This window comes from Sciurus carolinensis, chromosome 5 (assembly GCF_902686445.1).
Source record: "Sciurus carolinensis chromosome 5, mSciCar1.2, whole genome shotgun sequence".
NCBI classification, from domain to species: domain Eukaryota; kingdom Metazoa; phylum Chordata; class Mammalia; order Rodentia; family Sciuridae; genus Sciurus; species Sciurus carolinensis.
Window position 1 is genome coordinate 145,582,147 of NC_062217.1, and position 16,904 is coordinate 145,599,050.

The following is a 16,904-nucleotide window of genomic DNA, read 5'->3' on the forward strand; positions in this document are numbered from 1 at the left end:
AACGACCTTGGTTTGGTCCCCAGCAGGGGGGATCCTTGGCAGTTGGGTAAGACTGTCTCCATGCTTTTTCAGAGTAAGAGATTCCTCATCCTTTGCCTTAGACTTGAACTTAGAGTTTCATGGACTTAGGGTACTACCTATCACAAAACTCTCCACTTTATGATGATAAAACACAGATCCACATAGTCGAAGTCGTATGAAATCATCAAGTTAAGGAACAGACTAAAATAAAAAACCAGGCTTCCTGACTTCCAAGTCAACATTCTCTTCCCTATATCATGCTCTTATTGTGTGGATGGATAAGGTGCTTCTACACCGTGGGGTTCAATGAGCTTTGGAGGGCTAGCCTGGAGGTTTGTTTTTTACTGTTTCTATGAGAAAATTAATTCCAAGTTGTACCTCAGAATTCAAAATACACATTTCAACCTCCTACTGATCCTTTTACCACCCTGGTAAGCAAGCACAGTATCTAGCCAGCAGGAATGAATGAAGACCATTTTATCCTCTTAATAACTCACTTGGAAATGAACCGAATAATTTATTTATCAAATCAAAGAAAATATTTATACAGGAAAATTCCTCAAAATTGGGGATTGATGTTTAGGATAAATCTTAAAATTACCCAAATGAACTACTTGTCTTTCTCAAAAATAAATATTGCTAATGCTTCCTCCACCATGCAGCTGTAAAACCACATATTATTCATTGAAGGAGGAGCAGAGAAAAACAACTTTTGCTTCCTGGAACATATGGGAAAGGGATCTAAAAATCCCAGCTATTAAGGTGATACTGGATTAATTAGGGCCTTCCTTTGTTAATAACAAAGCACAGAAAATAAACAAATGAGGGATGGGTGACTTAGCTTGATTCGTAAAAATATTAATTGAAGTCATCTACATATTATCACTGTATAATTATGGCAAAGCATAAGGGGTTATTCACATCATTAAATAGGTCAAGTTAAATTATTTGACAGCAACACAACCTCTTGTTCATAATCTCTCAGTCTTCATACTTTATTGGTTAGACAGTTGAGTTTTCTGCTCCTGGCTTTCAACATAAGATGAAGGAACAGTGCTGGCCTAGGAATTGGAGGCCATTCTACCTTCTAAAAAGGGGCAAATATAATGGCAGCGAATATGACCAATTCCTTCCCTTTCTATTGAGCCAATCTGTAAAATCTTGGGGAAGAAAGGTGTCAGCGGAGCTGTCTCCCAAAGCATCATAGAGAATACTCTGGAACAGTCTATTTAAGATACTGCTTATAGTTTAGTTTCTGATCCTCATGATATTGAGAGTGTATGGGTTTGTCACATAGTATTCCTAATAATGTATACAAATGCATTGAGTATGTGGAAGTTGGGTAAGTTTATGTTATAATGGGTGGTTTACTTTTTTAAAAAATAATTTTTTTCCTTAACAATAGAAAAATTCTTTGAAAATACAGTCCCAGTGTTTTATCCAAATTCTTGCCTTCTTTTACATGCAACCAACCAGCTTGGATGTTCAGTGAACATCCATTGAGAGCTTAAGACTTGTCGCTTAGACTGGTACTCTCGATCAGTTCCAACCATGTCTAAAGTGTGCCACATTCATGAGATCCAGGCTGCTCATCAGTATTTTCAGTTTTATGTTTTCACTTATTTTAATATAAGAACAAAATGCAATAAAATATTCAAATATTGCACAGTGATGCTAACACCATTGGCTGATGTAGGTTTTACCATGTTATTGATCATGCTTATTCATCAGAGTATGCATAAAAGCTGGCATTCATAAAGAGGCTTAGAGGTATTGAATATTTTAAAAGTATCTCTTTTATCAAAATCAAATATTTTTTAGATAAAAGACTGTCTATAAATAACAGGAAAGACAACTGTACCAATATTGTAATTTCTTATTCCTCTTTTTATCTCACATATCCTGTTTCTCCCCAAGAAGTGATAAAGAAAGTAAAGGGACCATTGAAGGCATATTTGTAGAATGGCTACCATGTGCCAGGCCCTACACACTCTCAAGATGGTGTGGCCAATAGTGTATTTTATATCAAAAACAAAACCAAACAAAATCTAAGACTCCTCCAGAAACTCCTGACTTCAATAAGAGTCCTTGATTGCTGTGCTAAAGAATGAGATTGAGGAATTATTAGAAAAGGATCTGATAAAACTGTATTTAAATGAACCATTAATAATGTGGTTTTTATATGTCTGTGAGGGATTGGAGAATGAGTCTATGGGAAACCACCAGATTTCTGATATTTTAAAGCAACAATTAAGATATTGATTTTACTGAATGATTAAGCATCATTAAGGATGTGAGCTTCAAAGGTAGATTTGTTTGATGGGGACTCAAAATTCATGACATTTAAGGCTCTACTTTCTCTGCACAGATTTACCAAGCCTGGTGTAATAAGAGGTCTGAAAGAAAACACGACTATTACTATTTTAGATTCTTTTCTCCCTCTTTAGACTCCTCAGCAGAAAAGAAGTCAAGTATCTCCCTATCTCTTTATGGCCAGAACTGACTTAGTAAGACAAGAGAACAATAAATGGGCTCCCTGGAATCCCAGGCTTCTGGATCTAACCATTTTCAGTGGTTCCCTGGCAAACATCACTGTTTTGAAAGTCTACTAAAGTATACATATCCAAACTGAAAGAAGTACTTGGTAGTTCCATGCCTCGGAGGTATAGAAGAGTAAAGCTTCTGAAGGAAGGCCAATAATCAGTTGTTGGTGAATTTCTACATTTAGGCATTTCTTGAAGGAAAGAGGGACTGTCATGTTGGACATGGAGAATATGGTAACCTAGAATCAGCAGACCAAGATTCCAAATCTGCCGCTGCCTCTAACCAACCAAGTACTCTTGATTCCAGACTTGTATGGGACCCCAGATTTTCCTTCTGTATAAAAATAATTAGAAGTAATTTTTTCCAAAGTCTTTTTCAGGTTGTTGTATGTGATCAGACCAGCCCTAGCACTTAAACACACTCCTGAACATACAGGAAAGTAAAAGAATTATTTTAAAATTAGGCCACTTCTCTTCTTACTTGAATACTGAAAGTCTTGTATTCACTTCTAGAAATTAGACTGGACTAGCAAATACATAGGGACTAATATAAGTGTACTGCCACATAATCACTTATAAGTACATTTCTGATATGGCAGATTAGAGGTAAGAATCCTGACTGAGTCTTCATCCTTTTGGCAATCCAGAATGAGGATCAAAATACTTGGCAATGGTGAATCAAGTTCAAGTCCTTGGTTTTTCACTTCTTCATTCCTTAATAAGATCTGCAAGGATAACCTGAGCCAGCAGGGTTGCAACAATGTCAGCAATGAGACTGGATCTTAAGGTCAGCAGTCAGGACAGAACACTTAACATGAAGACATCATTAACAGGTTGGAAATTGCAAGTCTTAAAGTCCAGCAGTAGGCAGGTCTTGGTGGAATCAGCGACCTCTGGGTGGAACAGGTGGAGGAGGATGGAAGTTCTCCCGGGCTGGAGGCCTGAAATGAAAGATAAAGCAACTCTATTTTAAAAACAACCTGATTAAATAGTTCTTGGGCATCCATGATTTGGGGCAAACTTTGTGTAATATACAAAAAACAAATCCCTTAATTAATGAAACTGGACACACCATCAATGTCTGAGTGACATGCATGCTAGTGGTGGCTCACAATCCTGGCTGCACATTAGAATCACCAGTGGAGATTTTAACAATACTAATTCCCAGGCTCCATCCCAGATGCTTCCCATTATAATCTTTAGAGGCCATGACTCAAGCATTGAAACTTTTTAATAGTGTCCCTTCTGTAACCACCTGAATTAGCCAAGTCTTTTATTTTCCGATGCTTTTCCCTCTTGGGACCTTATCACCTTGGAAGGACTGCTTTTCCAGGGTTAGCTGATGCCTGGCTGATTCCTAAACAAGATACCCATCTGTAAGCACCAAGCATGCTTTTATTACAAACCACCCCATCCAGACCCATATCTCAACCATCTTCTTGGGCCGTTATCTAATCTGGCCTTACCCCAGGGTCAGATATCAGATAATTAGGGAAAGTGCCAGTGCTCTAGATCCCACTGAAATGATCCAAACTAGCCAATCCTAAATCAGTAACCCTGCCTCACTCATTTCTTCCCATGGAAACCATAATGTAAGCTCCTACCCAAGTTTTCCCTTTGCTCCCTCTGCTTCCTGATCTAGTCTGGTGCTTCCTGGTGTGACCACCCCCCCATGCTATGATAATGTCCCCTCCTCTTGGGAACTATAAGTCTTTTCAGTGAACATTTACTCCTGATATGTTGACCTTACCATACTTAAATAATAATGAAACCTAGATTTTAAAACACCAGTGATACAAATAGGCAGCCAGGCAGGAACCCACCTGTGGTAGGGAGGCCTGCTGAGAGAGGAACTGAGAACTTCCGGTCTGCTGCCCAGGACCACTTCCCTTGTGGGATCATTAGGTCTTCTTTAAACTCTGCGTTTGTTTTCCTAAAGCCCCTCTCCATGTTATTCTGGAAGGTTTTTGTAAGATCCTAAATGACACTCCAGGTAGACGAGGGTGAGTCTATTTACAGATAGGTTCAACTATTACAAATGGCATTTCCACATGTGCACTGTAAAACCAATATTTAATTCTCCTGGAAGCAAGTCAATAAGTCCAGAAAGAGAGCTTTGTCAGGTGCCGTAATTGAACTGTGTGCTACCCGGGTGTTGCATACTCAAGGATTGAATGAATCAATGAGTAAATATTTACTAAATGTCTCCTGAATACTAGTTTTACGTAGGTCAAGGAAATGAAAACAGCATTGGGGAACACAGGGCTATCTCAGGAACAAAAGAGGGCAGCAGAAGTAGCAATGAATAACCACAGGAGGACCTCTTCCTGAGGTTCTGCCCTGCTCCCTGGGAGTAGATGGTTTTGTGTTTTTGTCACTGAGTGACTGAACTTGATCCAGTGAAAGTGAAAGGGTGGTCTCCTCCCCTTCTCCTCACCTGTCCTATAAACTGTGCTTGTAAGAGAACACTGAAGGTTGAGGAAACCCTTCCTCCCCACACACCTTCTCTTCCTTCCTTCCTTCCTTCTTTACAGACAGTTGTCTGTCATGCATGTACTCCTGCATGTGGTAGGTAACAATAAGTAAAGTGGGTGTGGATTTGGCCCTTAAGATACTATAAATGTGTAGATGAGACAGACAATAGGCCAAGTCAGAACACTGTTGAGTGTTTTGATAAAGGGAAATTAAGAACATACAGGAACATTTCGCAGAGACATTTATGCACATTTATGCAAGTTCAACTTCTCTGAGACTGTCTTCTCACCTCATTAATGTAGGTAATGACACCTACATTAGAGTATGTGTGACATAGCAATGACAACTGGAAGTTGGTAGAACAGTTTGGGGCTTAGAGTAGGCACTTGAGAAGTAAAGCTAACAATTTCACCATGAGGATGAAAGGTGGAGTCTGAGATCTTTTCCCCAGAAGTCTTACATTTTATCTTTCTCTACAAGACCAAGTTCCCTACCAACGCCTCTCTCTCATTCTGCTGCGAAACTCTGAAGTTAGGGTGGACCTACAAGCATGACATCTCGTTTTCATTCTGATGAGCAACTCCAGGAACAGTCTTGGGAACTGTCTTGGGAAAATGAACTTGTGATTGCACACATATCAGAACCTGGGAGGTAGAAGGATACTAGATCCAATGGGGGAGTGCGCGGTGGAGAGGCTGCCTCTCCAGGACACTGGGACACTGAAGTTGGAGTTGACTGTCCAGAGACACCTAGGTACCGGCCACTTTCTCCTCTCTGTTTGGGGTGACAGCTCACTTATGAAGACTTTGGTTCCTGCATCATCGGCATTCACTCCTGATGTTGGTAAATGTTCTTTTAAAATAGGGCTCCTAACTGGTATGCCTTTGTGTGGTCAGATACTCTAATTAACATGATTTTTAACTTCCCTATTAGTTAATATGTAGCTGTGTCCCAAGTCCACTCACTCTCTGACCTCTCTAGTCCCTCCTAGAATTTCCATAGACCTTGTTCAGTCAGAAACTAAAGGATTAACTCATGGGGCTGCAGGAGACCTCCAGGTCAGAGTGCACAGATGGCTCGTGATGGTTACTCACTAGTGAATGCCAAAATAAGTTCAAAACAAAGGGGAGACACTCAGTAAAAATTTTCCCTTTTCCCTTCAATTGCAGCAGTACATAACTTATCCAGAGCTGACACAGGCCCACCCTAAAGGGTCTAAGGAGCAAGGGAAATGCCATGCAGTGATACAGTGCACCTGCTTCCATCCTCATCACAATCTTCCTTCTCTTTGTCTCTTCACATAAATGTACTGGGAACTCAAAGTAGGTGAGTTCAAAAGCTCTTTCTACCAACTGCAAACCACCTGCACTGTGGTGGGTGACTTGATGGCCATTTAAAGCACTGAGGAAGTCTAACCCAAGCTGTTACAATTCAGCCATTCATTTACACAATAAATATTTACTAAGTTCCTAACATGCCAGTTACTGTGCCAGGCAACAGGGAAAAAATTTTAAAAAATTAAATCGAAAGTAGTTTCTTCTCTCACAAGGTCCACCATACACTTGAGGAGACAGACACAGATAAGTAAGGTTTGCAATGTGGAATGTATTAGAATAGAGGTGTTTGGGGAACCAAAAGTAGAAACACTCTGCATGAAAACATCAGGGAAGGCTTCCCAGAGGAGGTAATGTTTGGACTGAGTCCTAAAAGATGTATAAATGTTTTCTAAGCAGAGATTGGAAGGCAGTAGAAAGACAGTTTTCCAGGCAAAAGGAACAGATTGAAGAAAGGAAACAGTACAAAATAGCACAGATCACCTAATGGGTTGGAGTACAGGTGAATAGAGGGGAGGGATGGGACTTAAAGCAAGGCAGAGCCAAAGTGTGCTAAAATACACAGAATTAAATCCAAAGGCTCTTCAGCCAGGAAATGACATCATCAGCTATTTCTGTTCTAGAAAGTGCATGCTGGTTTTGGTGTGGAGGAGGGACTGAGGAGAGGCAGGAGGTAGGTGTGGGCCTATATGGATGAACTTAGGCACTGGCAGATGGGAAGGAGGAGGTGGCTCTGGGAGCTGAAAGAGTAGCACAATGGGTGGAGCCTGGAGTGGGAAATCTTGAGGAGGACTCTTGGGTTTCGGGCTTAGAGAAGGGAGAGAATGGCACCACAATCCCAGTCTGGGGATGCACGAGAAGCAGGCTGCTTGGGCCCAGAATGGTTGGTAGGCTGGTGAGCTCAGTTTTGTGTCTAAGATACCTGTGGGGCATCTGGGTGAAGATGCCCAGGCAACAGTAGGAGATGAAGGTGGAGATGAGAATGGAGGTATGGAGGCTGTCTGCTGGTGGCAATTCAGGCTCTGGGGACGGCATGGGGAGTGAGCCCAGGAAGGGACCAGATCTGGGATAGTATGGTGAGTGGGATCAAGGTTGCACCTGGCAATGCAGCTTGAGTGGGGATAGTGGTTCGGGAGAACAAGGGCCGAGAGCAGTTGCCAATTTCCAGATCTGAGAGTGAGATGGGGACATACGGTCAGCCTTTGCAGTCTGTCAGCAGGTCAGTCATCCAACCCATTCAGGAGAGGAGCTCACTTTACTCCCTGCTCAAAGTTGGCCTCATTTTATCATGAAAACTGCATACATGATTACAATACAATTGCATACTTGCAAATCTTATTTTACACCAAAAAAAAAAAAAATGCATGGAAACTTCAACTTCCATCAATTACAGGGTTTTTGTTTTGTTTTGTTTTGTTTGTTTTGTTTTGGCCTATGCTCTCTCTCTATAGTAAAAGGCATTTTTATTCTTTTCCCTCCATTTTTTTCACAACATGCTTTCAAACTCCCCAAATATAATTCATCTTCCATCACTTTTTAGGTATTTATGTGCATCCCAGTTTCCAGTCTCTAATTTCTAGACCGCTGATCACTCTCTTTTTTCTCTTCCATTAACAAAATCCTACAAAATCTTCATAGCTATAGTTTGAAGCGCTACAACTCTTTTGTTTTAGTACGATTAGACAACTGCCCCCAAAGTCCTCAGCCTTCAGGAATTAAAGGTTTTGGATCTTGGATTTCCTCCCCTGGCATGGAGGCCTTCTTGTCATTGTAATACAATGACTACAAAATGTGTGTGTCCGAGTCGGCCATGCCCAGGTATGTCACACAGACCAAGTCTCCACCCAACTTCAAACCCCAGTTTCTGCATCTGCAAAATGTGATAACATTAAATATCCACCTCTTAGGGTGGTAGAGAGAATTAAAGACAAGATAATGTATCTAGTACGTTTACAATAAAACCTGCCACATTGAAATTCTCAATAAATAATGGCATTTATTAGCATAACAGCTCTTAGTAAGGCCTCTCCACAATCACCCACTAATGAGCAATTTGCAACCAACAGAACATAGTGCAAATTCAAGGGACTGGACTAGATTATTGCTCAGGGTCCTTGTAGGAGTGGTAATATTCTCATATGTGCCCTCCAGTCCATACCAGAGAAACACGCCTGTCCAGTGTGGTGGGGCTCGGGGCCGTAGTATGTTTGTGAGGCAGGTGTCAGTTCATAAATGTTGCTGGAGCACATGGGAAAGTGGTTAATAGCAAGGGAGAAATGGAAAAGCACAAAGTTGGCCTCTCTTTCAGAAAACCAGAAGAAAAGCCTGCTGGTTACACTTCCTTACAAATTCCACTAATGAGCTTTATATGGTAAAAGTTTCAGAATGTATAAAAAAATCCTCGTTGGGGGATGGTGAGCTTCCTCCTTTCTTATCCCCCGCCTCCAGCACATTATATTTTAAACCTCAAAGAATTAAACTAAGACAAAGGCTTTTATTCCCAATGGTTCCTTCTGCATCAGTGAACACACTAGTTAGCTTTGACCACTTTTTCTGTTATTCCACAAAGACTATAAAAAGGTTCCTGCCAGAGGTCCAGTACCAAATGCACAGACATATGTCAGAGCTTAGTATATTAGTCACACTCTTTATTCTAATGCTCATCTTCAAATCTCCAGGTGTTTGCTCTTCCATGTAAGACATACCACTCATATTTTTGAACTCTTAACGTAGGCTGTGGACTCGATCTTTATAACTCAGTGAGGAAGTTCTGTTAGTGACCCCATTTTATAGGCAAGAATATTAAGCCACATAAAAGTGCAAAAATTCATCCAAGTTCTCAAGTGGTGGCTGGATACCTGGCTTCAGGAGGGTGGCTCCGGGGCCATGTACACACCCGACAGTCCAGGCTGCTTCCACCTTCATTTTTATTTCCAAGTCCTCCTTATTTCCTGTTCCCAAAGGCACTGTCTCCACAATAGTCAAGAGAGTTCAATATTAAGGACCTGAATTCTAGTCAAACACATAAACTTTATTTTAAAAGCTGACATCTGGGTTGGGGATATAGCTCAGTTGGTAGAGTGCTTGCCTCGCAGGCATGAGGCCCTGGGTTCAATTCCCAGCACCGCAAAAAAAAAAAAAAAAAGTTGACATCTGTCAGTGTATTTAATTTATGAAGCAGTGCATTTACTACTTAAAGTATCTGCAAATAAACAAAGTATCACCTAAGTTAATGAAGAGTCTACACTGAAAAAGTCAGCATTTCAGGTAGCTCTGTCCTCCAAATCCTACCCTTCCCTGGAATTCCAAGTGAGGAAAATATTTCATATCAGCTTCAATGTTACCTCTGGGAGGCGGCTCGAGGAGGCACCCTGGGGGGCCTCTCAAGGGGTATGGTAGGTGGTCCATCCATTTGTGTGGGACCCGGACTACGACTTCTGGTAACTTCAGGGACTTCATTGTCCTACAACAAAGAAGATAGAAATAAAGGTGAAAATTAAAACCACCCACATACCTGGACACCCACATTCCCATAATCCATCACCTCCTTGGGCTTTGACTGTACAAACTGGTAATCAACCCAGAAACACCTGGCAGCTTTTCATGTCTTCCTGGAGTCATTGAAAAAGACAATCTGACCCAAATTATCTCAAACTCCTGAACTTTAAATCCTCATTCCTCAAAGTGTGGTCAACATGGGCATCCTGGGAGCTTGTCAGAAATGCCCTCCTTTGACCTGTTCTTAGGAGATTTCAAAGTTGGTGGTGACCCAAGTGGCCCCTCCTGCTCCTCCCAGCCACGGGTCACTGGATCAGGGTAGACACTCTGACCCAAATCAGGCCAACTTGGAGTGGGGTCTCAGCCTCAACTTCCTCTCTGCTCAGAGGTCTTCTGGGCAGAAGAAGCAGAAAATGTCAGGGTACAGGAGAGAAAAAAGCAGATCTGCACAGAGAGGCAGAGCCCTAAGAGCATTTGGCCCTGGGACACACAGAACAATGCTTTAGGTTCCCTCCAGCAGGCCTTGCAGCTCCTGATCTAGGCCCCAGCATGACCCCTGCCCTGAGACCCACCCAGCTGCTTCCCACAGATACCCCTTTTGATTTAATTAGCCAAATGGATTTGTCTGTCTTCCTCCTTCCTTCCATTCCTCCCTTCTCTTCTTCCCATCCTCCCTCCCTCCCTTTTAAACTGAGGAAAAATTCACAGAACATAAAACCAACCATTTTCCAGTGGCACTGAGCACATTCACAATTTCGTGCAATTACCACTTCTATCTAGTCTCAAAACATTTCATAACCAGGCATGATGACGCACTCCTGTAACCCCAGATAATCAGGAGACTGAGCAGGAAGATAGCAAGTCAGGACCAGCCTGGGCAACTTAGCAGGACTCTGTCTCAAAAATAAAAATAAAAATGGATGGAGATGTAGCTCAGTAGAGAGTTCACCTAGCAAGCATAAGGCCTTGGCTTCCATCCCCAACATGGAAAGAAAAAAAATTTTATCACCCCAAAAGGAACCCTGTAACCAATAATACCCATTAAGCAGTTTATTCCCATTCCTTCCTCCCTCCACCCTCCACCAACCATCAGCCTTCACTCTGTCTCTCTGGATTTGCCTCTTCTGAAATTTCATATAAATAGAATCCTATAATATAAGACCTTTTGTGTCTGGCTTTTACACCTGGATTTCAGTCTCTTCAATGAAACATCACCTAGGACAGACAGATGGGGTGGGAGTCCCAGTTCTCACCTCGTTGTCACCCTCCATCCCGCTGCTCACGCTGAGGAGGCTCCGTGTGCTGGACCGGTTACTTGTGCTGCCTAAAGGGTAGGAAAAAATCAGCCAGACTGTGGGATTCTCTCAGGAGGAAATGAAATGCAGAACTCCAGTATTTACTTATTTTTATGGACAAATAATACATAAATTGTGAATACAGGATCCTTCCTAATGTGTCCATCTGATGCCCTTTTATCAAAGGTCATTTTTTCTTTCAGCATGACATGAAATGGTTCACTTTTTGACGACCACTCTTGGCTTAATAGATGCCGTTGACTGAGGGCTTACCACACGGTAAGTGCTTCAGAAACATGATTGCCATTTAATTCCCTTGAAAATCCTATTTGATAGGAGAGCTTTGATTTGACAGGCAGAAAAGCAGAGGGGCTCTCATTCTAAGTTGCTCAGTAGCTCTAAAATCTGCAAGCTAGTTTTGTTGCTGCAGTTCTCATTGAGGAATTACAGGAAATGAGTGCATGAATCACACATGTATACTCCCCTTACATTAGTTTTTTGGTTTGTTTGGTTTTTCTTTTGTGGTTCTGGGGGATCAAACGGATCAAATCTCGCACATGCTAGGCAAGCATTCTACCACTGAGCTACAGCCCTAGTCCCATATGCCATGCTAATGAGGGAGGAGACACTTGGACAGAAAATAAAAAGCAGGGTTGGGGATGTAGCTCAGTGGTAGAGCACTTGTCTGTCATGTGCAAGGCCTTGGGTTCAGTCCCCAACACCATAAAAACAAACAAACAAAATTGCTATGGTTTGGATGTGAGGTGTCCCCCAAAAGCTCACATGTGAGACTATGGTAGGAAGTTTCAGAGGAGAAATGATTGGGTTGTAAGAGTCTTAACCCAGTCAGTAAATTAATCCCTGATGGGATTCATTGAAGTGGTGGGGTGTGGCTGGAGGAGATGGAAACCGGGGTGTGGCTATGGGGTATATATTTTATATCTGGACAGTGGAGACTCTCTCTGCTTCCTGAGAATGTGAGCTGCTTCTTTCTGCCACACTTTTCTGCCATGATGCTCAGTCTCACCTCAAGCCCCGAGGAATGGAGCTGGCCTTCTATGGACTAAGACCTCTGAAACTGTGAGCCCTCAAATAAACCTTTCCTCTTCTATAATTGTGCTGGTCAGATCATTTAGTCACAGCATGAAAAAGCTGACTAAAATGGATATGCAAAAGCACAAATTCAAAAGTATAATCTAAGTTCATGGTAGAAACTGACTATGTATGTTTAGGTGTTTAGGATTTTGAGCTGGGAGTTTATCACGTATATCGTTCGATAGCTCTACCCAAGGGAACTTTCTAGAAATGTTCCATTGTGGGCTATCCAAAAGGTAGCTGGTGTGAAACATGACTAGTGCATCTGAGGAATTAAATTTTAAATTTTATTTAGTTGTAATTAACTTCGATATAAATAGTCACATGAGATCAGTGACTACTGTACTATTAAGCACAGCAGTACAAGATGCCTAAGCACATAGTGATCTAGCAGTGAAGAGGGAAGAATAAGATTTAATCAACTATTTTGCAAGAAAATTTTAACTTTGATTTACCAATAATGCCACTAAAAGTATCACCAGATCTTAGATTTGCTGAACTTCCACTTAAAAGAGGTTCTAATCATTTTAGTTTGCAGGTAAGTAGTCTTAGTTTTGACCTGATCATGGCATTGACTTTGACCTAATTAATTTAGATGTTAGTTTGAACAGAGTTGGTTAGGATTGCAATTTGGGGTTGTTTCTAGGGATTTTTAAATTTAAAATAAAGTGGAAAAATATTTCTGTAAACCAGGGAATTCAAATTTGTTTATTAAAGAACATGGGATCCTGTTCCTTTCTATTCAATTATCTACACAGAATACTGTTTACCTGGCCAGGTGTCTTCATCTCTTATGTCTTTATCTCCTAGTCTTATGTCTTTACGTCTTCATCTGACCCTAGCTCATTCCTGTCCACATGTCTAAAACCTCCTCAGAACTGAGGAATGTCATCAAAACCTCCCTCAGACTCTGCCAGCTAAACACAACTCCTGGGCCCTGCCTCCCCATATCACTCATGACTGAGCATCACATTTCCTCCCAAACAACCAAACTGCTGTTGTGAAGGTTATCTGTTAGCTGGCAGGAAGTAAAAAGCAATCAGGGCTATTGGCCCTATGATTCTGGAAATTCATAACTATGGGCTCCCACTGTCCACTCCCTTGGCATTCTTAAATCTTTAACCCCAACGTTTGGCTCCAAACCTCAGCCCCTGGCTCAACGGCCCAGCCATTTCCCCTCTCTAGGCTGGTGACTGGCCCACATCTGCCCTGGGCTGAACAGTTAGCAGGAGGCTCGGGCCCCAGCCCCTATCATTTTCAGTCTTGCCAGGGGGATGGAGAGCAGCAGTGCCACCCTTGCCAGGTCCTGTCATCAGGGAAGAAGGAACAAACAAGCATCTAACTTGTGTCGTTTTCTGCAATTTCTCTCCTCTATTACAAGCCCCTAAAGATAGGACCTGGTTCTTGTGTCCCTGGTATGCAGTCCTGCTCAGATTGCACAGAGCTCTGCTCAATATTTGGTGGATAAATGAATGAGGAGGAAAAAAACGACTACATACAATATAACTCTTAAGAAACTTGGACCAAAAAGTCTAGAAGAAAGTCAACAGTCTTTCCGCAATGGAACTTTTGTTCTCTTAGACATAACACTAGTATCTAGAACCTGAATTTTCAGTTATAATCATACTTAATCTGCAAATGTTTTTCTGTAATTCCCAAGAGATGGCAGCTATACCATAATAAAAATAGAGCTAGTTTCAGGGTGTGACTTTGGGGGTAGTTGATGGATCAGGGTCCAGCACCCCTCATTTTTCCTCTCTATCCTGGGAGCTATTTTCATCTGGAAGGCAGAGTTTCCCGAAGGTTTGGAGCACAGAAAAAGCCAGGCACACTGGGCGTGGTGGTACACACCTGTAATCCCAGCAATTTGGGAGGCTGAGTCAGGATGATTACAAGTTCAAGAAGAGCCTCGCAACTCAGCAAGACCCTGTCTCAAAATAAAAAATAAAAAGGGTTGAGGAGGTAGCTCAGTGGTAAAGCACTCCTGGGTTCAGCCCCAGTACCAAACAACAACAAAAGAGCCAAGCACAGTGGCATGTGCCTATAATCCCAGCAACTCAAGAGACTAAGGTAGGAGGACCACAAATTCAAGGCCAGCCTGAGCAACATAGTGTCAAAATAAAAAAAAAAAGGGCTGGGGATGTACCTAAGTGGTAGTGTGCCTGGATTCAATCCCCAGTGCTGGAAAGAAAGAAAAGAAAAGAGAGGACCCAGGTGCACGCTTGTCATCCAAGTGGTTTGGGAGGCTCAGGCAGGAGAATCGAGAGTTCAAAATCAGCCTCAGCAACTTAGTGAGGCCCTAAGCAACTTAGCAAGACTTGGTCTTCAAAAAATAAAGTCAAAAGGGCCAGAGATGTAGCTTAGTGGTTGAGGCCCCTGGGTTCAATCCCTGGCCACCTCCAACCTCCAAAAAAAAAAAAGAAATCAAGAAAGGTTAAAGAGATGATTACAATTTCAAGAATAGCCTCACAACTTAGCAAGACCCTTTCTCAAAATAAAAAATAAAAGGGGCTGGGGTTGTAGCTCAGCAGTAAAGCACCCCTGGGTTGAGTCCCCAGAGACCTCCACATTCTTTGCAGAGACCCAGGACAAGTTGCCTAACCTCTCTAACTCCATTTCCTTATGTAGAAACTCATGACATTGTGGTATAGAATGAATTAGACCACGTGGTAATGTGCTTTACATATGGCCTGCAAAAAGCAAACATTTCCTTGCAAGCCCAAGGCCCTGGGTTCAATCCCCAGCACCGAAAAAAAAAAAAACGAACATTTGATTCATGGAAGTAGCTTTCATCATCATCTTCAATTTCAAGATGATAGACCAACCTTTAGGAACCCCACTGAAACTCGCCTCACAGTATCCATGCCTCTGTGTGCCCCCTTCCTCCTCGCTCTGGGCTTTGGCCAATGTAACCTTAGCAAGTGTAACTGCTGCAAGTCAAAGCTTGATAAGCACTTGCACAACGGGGCTCCTCCTCTAGGAACGTTCCCTTTCCAGATGTGTTGCCCTGTAAGAAGTCCAGGCTATTGAATTAAAGTCTATGAGGAGAGAGGTCCTGGATGTTCCAGTGGATTGCAGTCACATGAGTGACCCCAGCCAGTGCCACACAGAGGAATTATGAGCCATCCTCTCAAAGTGTGCTCAAGCTATGAAATCAGGCATAAATAATTGGTTTGTTTCAAGCAACTAAATTTGGGCATGGTTTGTTACAGAGCAATAGATAATGGAAACTATAAAAAAGAAAATGAGCATCACCTATAGCCACAAAATAGCATACAATCCATTAGCCTGTCATTTAGTAACAGTTCTAACTGAAGAGCTAGTCATCCCTGAACAATAAACCACTACACAAAAACTACAGCCTATTCTTTCCATCTTGTCCTTACCCTAGCCTATTCCAAAGTAAAACATACACATAACCTCTTTTCAATTATTACCCTTCACCTGAAATGAGGACTTTGTATTTGTCTTGTTAAATTTCCAGTTGTCACTCCCCTCCGCAACTCTGGAATCATTGCCCTCACCAGAGCCTGCTCTAGCATTTCTCCCAGGTGTTCAGAGAAGCACGATCTGCCCCTTGCTTCCTCTGCCACCCGTGATTGCTAGGAAACTCTCTCCCATTTCTGAAGTTGTTGGCATTCCCAAATGGCCTGGGGAGCCTTCGAATACATATTACCACCCCCATTATGAATAGAGAGATTTTTTTTCCTCTGTACAGTCTAGACTTCTCCTGTGGTAGTGTTTAAGCTTAGGATTTATTTGGACAGGTAATGTTGGCAGGAACCTTAACCTGAAAAGAGACCAAGGGCTTGGTTCTACTCCCACTTTTGATGCTCTCTGGCTGTGTGACCTTGAGCAAAATTTTTTTCCCCTCTCTGGGTCACAAATAACCCATCTATGGAATAAGGAGAGCGACTAGTTCAAAAGTTAATGACTGAGGTCCATGGATGAGGTTTATGGGTGTGTGTGTACAGATGTGTGCATTTCTCTGGAGAACAGATCCAGAACACATACTGGATTCTCAAGGAGTTGTGATGTAGAAAGTATTAAGAACCTCAGGTTAGATGACCTTCCTGCTCCAACATTCATTTTGGGGTTCTCTGACTCACATTTAAGAAGACACAAGTCCTGACACTCAGTTTCTCTCTGCCTCTTTTGTTGCTTTTCTAGCTGTTTTAATTACATGGACATGTATGAAAGAAGAGAAGCTCGACCTATTGGGTTTGTGAAGCCAGGATGTCTGGAGTCTGCTAACACAGCCCTGAATGAGAAAACAAAGCTCCCAACCTCTCCTGCATGCTGGCAGGCGCTGCCAACCCCAATTAGACTCCTATTCAAGTTCTCAAGCCAAAAGGAGACATTTCCTAATGATATTCTCAACCGCCTGTAAAGTTGGAATTCTTGAATTTGAGTCCATTGTTTTCTAATGCTTCTGATCTCTTGTCCTTGCCTTCCCCTTAGCATAGCTGGGGAAGCAGCAAGAATAGGGGCTCCGAATCTTGGCTCTGGATCCAGATGGAGTCATATCCCAGCTTGACCACACTAGCTTCTTAACCCAGGACAGGCACCAAGTCTCAAAGTTTCTTCCTCAGTAAACGGAGCTCAAAGTACCCATCTTGTAGTGGCTTTGTGAGAATGAACTA

General features: G+C 42.2%; 1 protein-coding gene across 2 annotated transcripts in view; it reads right to left on the reverse strand.

Moving 5' to 3' along the window:
- Nucleotides 1–479: 479 nt before the first annotated feature.
- The window catches only part of Pik3ap1 (phosphoinositide-3-kinase adaptor protein 1), a 130,769-nt gene continuing 114,344 nt past the window's right edge, over nucleotides 480–16,904 (reverse strand). Inside the window, exons 15-17 of one of the 2 annotated variants that reach the window (XM_047552352.1) lie at nucleotides 11,125–11,195; nucleotides 9,718–9,836; nucleotides 480–3,505 (exon numbers count right to left, since the gene is read on the reverse strand). In XM_047552352.1, coding sequence (XP_047408308.1) covers nucleotides 3,448–3,505; nucleotides 9,718–9,836; nucleotides 11,125–11,195 — 248 coding nt within the window. In that variant the 3' untranslated portion in view covers nucleotides 480–3,447. The remainder of the gene's footprint in view (nucleotides 3,506–9,717; nucleotides 9,837–11,124; nucleotides 11,196–16,904) is intronic. The other variant, XM_047552353.1, reaches the window with a different exon arrangement.